The 12,434-nt window shown below is 57.3% G+C and overlaps 1 protein-coding gene across 1 annotated transcript; it reads right to left on the reverse strand.

Annotated features, from left to right (window-relative positions):
- Nucleotides 1-1,436: 1,436 nt before the first annotated feature.
- RNF31 (ring finger protein 31) lies at nucleotides 1,437-12,146 on the reverse strand (the record flags this gene model as incomplete). Its single annotated transcript, XM_082076886.1, has 8 exons — nucleotides 1,437-1,734; nucleotides 3,188-3,284; nucleotides 3,361-3,406; nucleotides 4,694-4,807; nucleotides 6,542-6,660; nucleotides 8,504-8,618; nucleotides 9,639-9,728; nucleotides 11,965-12,146. Coding segments are annotated over 8 exons (983 nt in total), but the record flags the coding sequence as incomplete, so codon positions are not given.
- Nucleotides 12,147-12,434: the final 288 nt, after the last annotated feature.

Raw genomic sequence — 12,434 nt, forward strand, 5'->3', positions numbered from 1 at the left:
CCATAGAGACCCATAGGGACCCATAGGGACCCATAGAGACCATAGAGACCCATAGAGACCATAGAGACCCATAGAGACCATAGAGACCATAGAGACCCATAGAGACCCATAGAGACCCATAGGGACCCATAGGGACCCATAGGGACCCATAGAGACCCATAGGGACCCATAGAGACCATAGAGACCATAGAGACCCATAGAGACCCATAGGGACCCATAGAGACCCATAGGGACCCATAGGGACCCATAGGGACCCATAGAGACCATAGAGACCATAGAGACCCATAGAGACCCATAGAGACCATAGAGACCCATAGAGACCCATAGGGACCCATAGAGACCATAGAGACCATAGAGACCATAGAGACCCATAGAGACCATAGAGACCCATAGAGACCCATAGGGACCCATAGAGACCCATAGGGACCCATAGAGACCATAGAGACCATAGAGACCCATAGAGACCATAGAGACCCATAGAGACCCATAGGGACCCATAGAGACCCATAGAGACCATAGAGACCCATAGGGACCCATAGAGACCCATAGAGACCCATAGAGACCATAGAGACCATAGAGACCCATAGGGACCCATAGAGACCCATAGGGACCATAGAGACCCATAGAGACCCATAGAGACCCATAGAGACCCATAGAGACCATAGAGACCCATAGGGACCCATAGGGACCATAGAGACCATAGAGACCCATAGAGACCATAGAGACCATAGAGACCATAGAGACCCATAGGGACCATAGAGACCATAGAGACCATAGAGACCCATAGAGACCATAGAGACCCATAGGGACCCATAGGGACCATAGAGACCATAGAGACCCATAGAGACCATAGAGACCATAGAGACCATAGAGACCCATAGGGACCATAGAGACCATAGAGACCATAGAGACCCATAGGGACCATAGAGACCCATAGGGACCCATAGGGACCCATAGGGACCCATAGGGACCCATAGAGACCCATAGATTGACCTATAGGGACCCATTGAGACCCATAGGGACCCATAGAGACCATAGAGACCCATAGAGACCCATAGAGACCATAGAGACCCATAGAGACCATAGAGACCCATAGGGACCCATAGAGACCCATAGAGACCCATAGGGACCCATAGGGACCCATAGAGACCCATAGAGACCCATAGGGACCCATAGGGACCCATAGGGACCCATAGAGACCCATAGAGACCCATAGGGACCCATAGGGACCCATAGGGACCCATAGAGACCCATAGAGACCCATAGGGACCCATAGGGACCCATAGAGACCCATAGGGACCATAGGGACCCATAGAGAACAATGGGAGTGAATGGGAGTGAATGGGACCCATAGAGACCCATAGGGACATAACTGGGGGGTGGCAGCCAATGGGAGCGCGGCGCGGCGGCGCGGGCGGCCAATCAGAGCGCAGCCGGGTCACGCGGTGCTTTATTGATTGACAGCGCGGGGTGGGGGGGAGCGCGGCTCGCGGAGCGGACCAATCAGCGCGCGTTTAGGGGCCGTCGGGGCGTGGCTGGACGGGGTCCTGAGTCTCCAATAGGTGTCTGAGGCGCTGCCCGTATTGAGCGTCGTTCTCTTCAGGCCCCTGCGGGGGCCGCCCCCCCGGGAGGTGGCGCTCGGCGGCCGCCAGCACTTCCGGCCACGTGTACAGGGGGGCGGGGTCGAGGGGGTGGGAGCGGATGAGGCCAACGAGATATTCGGTGTAGTGAGGCCTGGGGGGGGGCGGGGGGGGACACGGGGATCATAGAGACGCTGGAGGACTGAGAGCCGCCCATAGGGATGGCCCCAAGTGACCCATAGAGACCCATAGGGACCCATAGAGACCCATAGAGACCATAGAGACCATAGAGACCCATAGAGACCCATAGAGACCCATAGAGACCCATAGAGACCCATAGGGACCCATAACTGACCCATAGCGACCCATAGGGACCCATAGAGACCCATAGAGACCATAGAGACCCATAGGGACCCATAGGGACCCATAGGGACCCATAACTGACCCATAGAGACCCATAGAGACCCATAACTGACCCATAGCAACCCATAGAGACCCATAAGTGACCCATAGAGACCCATAGTGACCCATAACTGACCCATAGCGACCCATAGGGACCCCCAAGTGACCCATAGATTGACCCATAGAGACCCATAGGGACCCATAGAGACCCATAGAGACCATAGAGACCATAGAGACCCATAGCGACCCATAGAGACCCATAGGGACCCCCAAGTGACCCATAGATTGACCCATAGAGACCATAGAGACCCATAGGGACCCATAGAGACCATAGAGACCCATAGAGACCCATAGGGACCCATAGGGACCCATAACTGACCCATAGCGACCCATAGATTGACCCATAGAGACCATAGAGACCCATAGAGACCCATAGAGACCATAGAGACCATAGAGACCCATAGAGACCCATAGGGACCCATAGAGACCATAGAGACCCATAGAGACCATAGAGACCATAGAGACCCCCAAGTGACCCATAGATTGACCCATAGGGACCCCGAAGTGACCCATAAGTGCCCCATAACTGACCCATAGAGACCCATAGTGACCCATAGGGACCCCCAAGTGCCCCATAGAAACCCCCAAGTGACCCATAGAGACCCATAGGGACCCATAGAGACCCATAGATTGACCCATAGAGACCCCAAAGTGCCCCATAACTGACCCATAGAGACCCATAGTGACCCATAGATTGACCCATAGGGACCCATAGACACCATAGAGACCCATAGATTGACCCATAGGGACCCATAGACACCATAGAGACCATAGATTGACCCATAGGGACCCATAGAGACCCCCAAGTGACCCATAGATTGACCCATAGAGACCCATAGGGACCCATAACTGACCCATAGAGCCCCATATGTGCCCCACAGCGCCCCCCAAGTGACCCCCCAGGCTCCCCATAGAGACCCATAGAGACCCCATAGGGACCCATAGAGACCCATAGAGACCCATAGAGACCCATAGAGACCCATAGAGACCCATAGAGACCATAGAGACCCATAGAGACCCATAGAGACCCATAGAGACCCATAGAGACCATAGAGACCCATAGAGACCCATAGACCCCATAGAGACCCATAGACCCCATAGACCCCATAGACCCCATAGCTGCCCCATAGCGCCCCATAAGTCACCGGCACATCCCGGCCTGGCCCGGCCCCACGTCGCGGCCGCAGGGGGCGTCGCGCAGCCCCTCCCCCGTCTCCTTCTGCTCCATCACCCCGCAGGCGCCTGCGACCCACAGAATGTGTGGGGCGGCCCCACAGAGGGGGTTTCCATGGGGCTGCCCCACACGTGGGGGGCTCACCTGAGGATCCGGGCGGAGCCTCCGTGGTGAAGGGGACGTTGTTCATCTGTGGGGAGAGAGACCCATAGATTGACCCATAGCGACCCATAGGGACCCATGGATTGATCCATAGAGACCCATAGACACCATAGAGACCCATAGATTGACCCATAGATTGACCCATAGGGACCCATAGAGACCATAGGGACCCATAGGGACCCATAGATTGACCCATAGAGACCATAGAGACCCATAGATTGACCCATAGAGACCCATAGATTGACCCATAGAGACCCATAGATTGACCCATAGCGACCCATAGCGACCCATGGATTGACCCATAGCGACCCATGGATTGACCCATAGAGACCCATAGGGACCCATAGAGACCCATAGATTGACCCATAGAGACCCATAGGGACCCATAGAGACCCATAGATTGACCCATAGAGACCCATAGAGACCCATAGATTGACCCATAGATTGACCCATAGAGACCCATAGAGACCCATAGATTGACCCATAGAGACCCATAGAGACCCATAGATTGACCCATAGGGACCCATAGATTGACCCATAGGGACCCATAGAGACCCATAGCGACCCATGGATTGACCCATAGGGACCCATAGGGACCCATAGAGACCCATAGAGACCCATAGATTGACCCATAGAGACCCATAGAGACCCATAGATTGACCCATAGGGACCCATAGATTGACCCATAGGGACCCATAGAGACCCATAGAGACCCATAGATTGACCCATAGGGACCCATAGGGACCATAGCGACCCATAGAGACCCATAGATTGACCCATAGGGACCCATAGAGACCCATAGGGACCCATAGATTGACCCATAGAGACCCATAGAGTGACCCATTGGGAACCATAGCAACCCATAGCGACCCATAGAGACCCATAGACCCCCCATAAGTGACCCTTATGGACCCATAGTGCCCCATAGAGACCCATAGGGACCCATAGGGACCCCCAAGTACCCCATAGAGACCATAGAGACCCATAGGGACCCCCAATGCCCCATAAGTGACCCATAGAGACCCATAGTGACCCCCAAGTGCCCCATAGGGACCCATAGCTGACCCACAAGTGCCCCATAGACCCCCCATAGAGACCCATAGGGACCCATAGAGACCCATAGTGACCCCCAAGTGCCCCATAACTGACCCACAGAGCCCCATATGGGCCCCACAGCGCCCCCCAAGTGACCCCCCAGGCTCCCCATAGAGCCACATAGAGACCCCATAGGGACCCATAGGGACCCATAGAGCCCCATAGGGACCCATAGGGCCCCATAGCGCCCCATAGCGCCCCATAGCGCCCCACAAGTGACCTGCAGGAGGCGCTGCAGCCGCTGTGGGTCCCAGTCGCGCAGGAAGAACAGACAGTGGCGGGGGTGGTGGGCGTGCAGGGAGCCCAACAGGGGGCAGCGCGGGGCCGGGCAGCGCTGTGGGGCACAGGGGTCAGGGGGACCCATAGCGACCCATAACTGACCCATACAGACCCATAGGGACCCATAACTGACCCATACAGACCCATAGGGACCCATAGATTGACCCATAGAGACCATAGAGACCCATAGAAACCATAGAGACCCATAGAGACCCATAGAGACCCATAGAGACCATAGAGACCATAGAGACCATAGAGACCTATAGGGACCATAGAGACCATAGAGACCCATAGACCCCATAGAGACCATAGAGACCCATAGAGTGACCCATAGAGACCATAGAGACCCATAGGGACCCATAGGGACCCATAACTGACCCATACAGACCCATAGCAACCCATGGGGACCCATAGAGACCATAGAGACCCATAGGGACCCATAGGGACCCATAGAGACCCATAGAGACCATAGAGACCATAGAGACCCATAGGGACCCATAGGGACCCATAGAGACCCATAGGGACCCATAGAGACCATAGAGACCCATAGAGACCCATAGAGACCCATAGAGACCCATAGAGACCATAGAGACCCATAGAGACCCATGGGGACCCATAGGGACCCATAGAGACCATAGAGACCATAGAGACCCATAGAGACCATAGAGACCATAGAGACCCATGGGGACCCATAGAGACCCATAGGGACCCATAGAGACCCATAGGGACCCATAGGGACCCATAGGGACCCATAGAGACCCATAAACCCCATAAAGACCCATAGAAACCCAACCCGCCCCATAGATCCCGCCCTGCCCCACAGATCCCGCCCCACAGATCCTGCCCCACATGTCGGGGGTGGAACCCCATAGACCCCATAGAGACCCATAGGGACCCATAGACCCCATAGAGACCCATAGAAACCCATAGAGACCCATAGAATCCCATCCAGCCCCATACATCCCGCCCTGCCCCACAGATCCCGCCCCACAGATCCTGCCCCACATGTCGGGGGTGGAACCTCACAGAGACCCATAGGCCCCACAGAGACACATAGAGACCCATAGAGACCCATAGAGACCCACAGAACCCATAGAAACCCAACCCGCCCCATAGATCCCGCCCTGCCCCACAGATCCCGCCCCACAGATCCCGCCCCACATGTCGGGGGTGGAACCTCATAGACACCCATAGACCCCATAGAGACCCACAGACCCCATAGAAACCCATAGAGACCCATAGAGACCCATAGAAACCCATCCTGCCCCATAGATCCCGCCCCACAGATCCCGCCCCACATGTCGGGGGTGGAACCTCACAGAGACCCATAGACCCCATAGAGACACATAGAAACCCATAGAGACCCATAGAAACCCATAGGGACCCATAGAGACCCATAGGGACCCATAGAAACCCATCCCGCCCCATAGATCCCGCCCCACAGATCCTGCCCCACATGTCGGGGGTGGAACCTCACAGAGACCCATAGACCCCACAGAGACACATAGAAACCCATAGAGACCCATAGACCCCATAGAAACTCATAGAGACCCATAGAAACCCATAGAAACCCATCCCGCCCCATAGATCCCGCCCCATAGATCCCGCCCCACATGTCGGGGGTGGAACCTCACAGAGACCCATAGACCCCACAGAGACACATAGAAACCCATAGAGACCCATAGGGACCCATAGACCCCATAGAGACCCATAGAGACCCATAGAGACCCACAGAACCCATAGAAACCCATCCTGCCCCACAGATCCCGCCCCACAGATCCCGCCCCACATGTCGGGGGTGGAACGTCGTCCGGCAGCCGCTGCAGAACTGGTGGCGGCAGCGCGAGCACTGCAGGTGCAAACAGCCGCCCCGCGCCAGCGCGAACTGCGCCCCACACGCCGGGCACGCTGTGGGGCAGATGTGGGGCAGGGGTTAATGTGTGGGGCTGGACCCATAGATCCAACCCCAGCCCCATAGATGCAGCCCCAGACCCATACATCCAGCCCCAGACCCATAGAACTGCGCCCCACACGCCGGGCACGCTGTGGGGCAGAGATGTGGGGCAGGGTCAATGTGTGGGGCTGGACCCATAGACGCAGCCCCAGACCCATAGACGCAGCCCCAGACCCATAGATGCAGCCCCAGACCCATAGAACTGCGCCCCACACGCCGGGCACGCTGTGGGGCAGATGTGGGGCAGGGGTTAATATGTGGGGCAGGACCCATAGATCCAACCCCAGCCCCATAGATGCAGCCCCAGACCCATAGATCCAGCCCCAGACCCATAGAACTGCGCCCCACACGCCGGGCACGCTGTGGGGCAGAGATGTGGGGCAGGGGTTAATATGTGGGGCAGGACCCATAGATCCAACCCCAGCCCCATAGATGCAGCCCCAGACCCATAGATCCAGCCCCAGACCCATAGAACTGCGCCCCACACGCCGGGCACGCTGTGGGGCAGAGATGTGGGGCAGAGTCAATGTGTGGGGCTGGACCCATAGATGCAGCCCCAGACCCATAGATCCAGCCCCAGACCCATAGACACAGCCCCAGACCCATAGATGCAGCCCCAGACCCATAGAACTGCGCCCCACACGCCGGGCACGCTGTGGGGCAGATGTGGGGCAGGGGTTAATATGTGGGGCAGGACCCATAGATCCAACCCCAGCCCCATAGATGCAGCCCCAGACCCATAGATCCAGCCCCAGACCCATAGAACTGCGCCCCACACGCCGGGCACGCTGTGGGGCAGAGATGTGGGGCAGGGGTTAATACGTGGGGCTGGACCCATAGGTCCAGCCCCGGACCCATAGGTGTGACCCCAGACCCATAGATAGAGCCACAGACCCATAGAACTGTGCCCCACACGCCGGGCACGCTGTGGGGCAGATGTGGGGCAGGGGCTAATATGTGGGGCAGGACCCATAGACCCAACCCCAGCCCCACAGACCCAACCCCAGCCCCATAGATGCCCCCCCCAGTGCCATAGGGCCGCGCTATGGGGCAGGACCCATAGATTCAACCCCAGCCCCATAGACCCAACCCCAGCCCCATAGACCCAACCCCAGCCCCATAGACGCCCCCCCAGTGCCACAGGGGCGCGTTATGGGGCGGGATGTGTGGGGCGGATCTGTGGGGCGGGATCTATGGGGCGGGATGTGTGGGGCGGATCTATGGGGTGGGTGTGTGGGGCGGGATGCGTGGGGCGGATCTATGGGGCGGATGTGTGGGGCGGATGTGTGGGGCGGATGTGTGGGGCGGATGTGTGGGGCGGATCTATGGGGCGGGATCTATGGGACAGGATGTGTGGGGCGGATCAATGGGGCGGATCTATGGGGCGGATCTATGGGGCAGAGCTGTGGGGCGGATCTATGGGGCGGATCTATGGGGTGGATCTATGGGGCAGAGCTGTGGGGCGGATCTATGGGGCGGATCTATGGGGCGGATGTGTGGGGCGGATCTATGGGGTGGATCTATGGGGCGGATCTATGGGGCGGATCTGTGGGGCGGATCTATGGGGCGGATCTATGGGGCGGATCTATGGGGCGGATGTGTGGGGCGGATCTGTGGGGCAGAGCTGTGGGGCAGAGCTGTGGGGCGGATCTATGGGGCGGATGTGTGGGGCGGATGTGTGGGGCGGGTGTGTGGGGCGGATGTGTGGGGCGGGTGTGTGGGGCGGATCTATGGGGCGGATGTGTGGGGCGGATCTATGGGGCGGATCTATGGGGCGGGTCTATGGGGCGGACCCACCGATGCCGTGGTCGCGCAGGAAGGCCTCCAGCCCCACGGCGGCCGCCTGGGGGTCGCGGCGCCGCAGCCACAGCGCGAAGTCGGCGCAGGACAGAGACTCGTGCTGCGGGAGCCACTTGGGGGGCAGCCCCACAAGTGACGGGACACACGTGAGGGAGGGGGCGGGGCACCGGGACCCACAGGGACACAGAGAGTGACCCACAGGGACCCATAGAGACCCATAGAGACCCATAGAAATCATAGAGACCCACAGGGACCCATAGGGACCATAGAGTGACCCATAGAGACCATAGGGACCCATAGAGACCCATAGACATCCATAGGGACCCATAGAGACCATAGAGACCATAGAGACCCATAGAGACCCATAGAGACCCATAAAGACCATAGAGACCCATAGAGACCCATAGGAACCCATAGAGACCCATAGGGACCCATAGGGACCCATAGGGACCCATAGGGACCATAGAGACCATAGAGACCATAGAGACCCATAGAGACCATAGAGACCCATAGAGACCCATAGAGACCATAGAGACCATAGAGACCATAGAGACCAGAGAGACCCATAGAGACCCATAGAGACCCATAGGGACCCATAGGGACCCACAGAGTGACCCATAGGGACCCATAGAGACACAGAGAGTGACCCATAGAGACCCACAGAGTGACCCATAGGGACCCATAGGGACCATAGAGTGACCCATAGAGACCCATAGGGACCATAGAGACCCATAGAGTGACCCATAGGGACCCATAGAGACCCATAGAGTAACCCATAGGGACCCACAGAGTAACCCATAGGGACCCATAGAGACCATAGAGACCCATAGGGACCCATAGGGACCCATAGGGACCCATAGAGACCATAGAGACCCATAGAGACCCATAGAGACCCATAGGGACCCATAGAGACCCATAGAGACCCACAGAGTGACCCATAGGGACCCATAGAGACCATAGAGACCCATAGGGACCCATAGGGACCCATAGGGACCCATAGAGACCCATAGGGACCCATAGGGACCCATGGTCTTGAATGGACATCAATGGGGGTCAATGGGGTCAATGGGGTCAATGGAGTCAATGGGATCAACAGGATCAACGGGCCCCCCCTCCCCCGCCCCTCCCCCACCTGCTCCTGGCAGCGCGGGCAGAGCTGCAGCCGGCACTGGGGACACTGCGCCGGCCCCACGGCGCCCTCGAAGATGAACCCGAACGAGCACTGGGGGAGGGGAGACCCACAGTGACCAGAGAGACCATAGGGACCATAGAGACCCATAGAGACCCACAGAGACCCACAGCAACCCATAGAGACCCATAGAGACCCCCAAGTGACCCATAGAGACCCATAGTGACCCATAGAGACCCATAGAGACCCCCAAGTGACCCATAGAGACCCATAGAGACCCATAGAGACCCATAGAGACCCATAGAGACCCACAAGTGACCCATAGAGACCCATAGGGACCCCCAAGTGACCCATAGTGACCCATAGAGACCCACAAGTGCCCCATAATGACCCATAGAGACCCACAAGTGACCCATAGAGACCCATAGAGACCCCCAAGTGACCCATAGTGACCCACAAGTGACCACAGGGACCCATAGAGACCCACAGTGACCAGAGAGACCAGAGAGACCAGAGAGACCCATAGAGACCATAGAGACCCACAAGTGACTCCTAAGTGTCCCTTAGTGACCCCCAAATGCCCTATAGTGACCCCCAAGTGACCCACAGTGACCCATAGTGACCCCCAAGTGACCCATAGAGACCCATAGAGACCCAGAGAGACCCATAGAGAGCCATAGACACCCAGAGTGACCCACAAGTGACCCATAGAGACCCATAGAGACCCCCCCGTGTCCTATAGCGACCCATAAGTGCCCAATAGTGACCCATAAGTGTCCCATAGAGACCCCCAAGTGACCCATAGTGACCCCCAAGTGACCCACAAGTGACCCATAGAGACCCAGAGTGACCCCCAAGTGACCCATAGAGACCCATAGAGACCCACAAGTGACCCACAGCAACCCATAGAGACCCACAAGTGACCCATAGAGACCCCCAAGTGACCCATAATGACCCATAGTGACCCACAAGTGACCCATAGTGACCATAGAGACCCAGAGTGACCCCCAAGTGACCCATAGAGACCCATAGTGTCCCCCCCGTATCCTATAGCGACCCATAAGTACCCAATAGTGACCCATAAGTGTCCCATAGAGACCCATAGTGACCCCCAAGTGACCCATAGAGACCCCCAAGTGACCCATAGCGACCCCCAAGTGACCCATAGAGACCCATAGTGACCCCCAAGTGACCCATAGAGACCCATAGTGACCCCCAAGTGACCCATAGTGACCCCCAAGTGACCCATAGAGACCCATAGTGACCCCCAAGTGACCCATAGAGACCCATAGTGACCCCCAAGTGACCCATAGCGACCCCCAAGTGACCCATAGAGACCCACAGAGACCCATAGAGACCCCCAAGTGACCCACAGCAACCCATAGAGACCCACAAGTGCCCCATAATGACCCATAGAGACCCCCAAGTGACCCATAGAGACCCATAGTGTCCCCCCCGTGTCCTATAGCGACCCATAAGTGCCCAATAGTGACCCATAAGTGTCCCATAGAGACCCCCAAGTGACCCATAGCGACCCCCAAGTGACCCATAGAGACCCATAGAGACCCCCAAGTGACCCACAGCAACCCATAGAGACCCACAAGTGACCCATAGAGACCCATAGAGACCCCCAAGTGACCCATAGAGACCCCCAAGTGACCCCCAAGTGACCCATAGAGACCCCCAAGTGACCCCCAAGTGACCCATAGAGACCCCCAAGTGACCCATACAGACCCATAGAGACCCCCAAGTGACCCATAGCGACCCCCAAGTGACCCATAGAGACCCACAGAGACCCATAGTGACCCCCAAGTGACCCCCAAGTGACCCATAGTGACCCCCAAGTGACCCATAATGACCCATAGCAACCCCCAAGTGACCCATAGAGACCCATAGAGACCCCCAAGTGACCCATAGAGACCCCCAAGTGACCCATAGAGACCCATAGTGTCCCCCCTGTGTTCTATAGCGACCCATAAGTGCCCAATAGTGACCCATAAGTGTCCCATAGAGACCCCCAAGTGACCCACAGAGACCCATAGTGACCCATAGAGACCCATAGTGACCCCCAAGTGACCCATAGCGACCCCCAAGTGACCCATAGAGACCCATAGAGACCCCCAAGTGACCCCCAAGTGACCCATAGAGACCCATAGAGACCCACAAATGACCCATAGAGACCCATAGAGACCCCCAAGTGACCCCCAAGTGACCCATAGAGACCCATAGCGACCCCCAAGTGCCCCATAAGTGCCCCACAGCGACCCCCCCAGCCCCACAGCGACCCCCCCAGCCCCATAGACTGCCCCATAGGTTGCCCCATAACCACCTTAGTGCACCAGAGGAACTGAGGGTCCTTCTGCAGCTCCAGCTCCGTCAGCTTCTGGCAGAACAGCTGGTACGTGGGGGGGTCCAGCACTTGGCGCAGCTGTGGGGCACAATATGTGGGGCAGGGGGTCCCCCACACCCCATAGGGCCCTTCCCGGGACCCCCAGGAACCCCCTGACCCCCCTGTACATGGGGCAAAAACCCACAGATTTGGGGCTTTTTGGGCCGAAAAGCACATCCCCCCCCAGAAGCCCATAGTGTCCCCAAATCGCCCCGTAACTTGCCCAAAATCGCATGAATTCACCCCAGATTTCACATGGGACTCCCCCACACCCCCAGCGACTCCTGGACCCCCCTGTACATGGGTCAAAAAGCGACTATTTTGGATCGTTTTACCAAAAATATTCAGTTTCCCATATGGTGAACGCACCAAGTCCTGCACCCCCAGGACCCCCAAAACCCGCACGAGTC

The sequence above is a fragment of the Streptopelia decaocto genome, assembly GCF_964273445.1.
Source record: "Streptopelia decaocto genome assembly, contig: HAP1_SCAFFOLD_1505, whole genome shotgun sequence".
In the NCBI taxonomy this organism is placed as follows: domain Eukaryota; kingdom Metazoa; phylum Chordata; class Aves; order Columbiformes; family Columbidae; genus Streptopelia; species Streptopelia decaocto.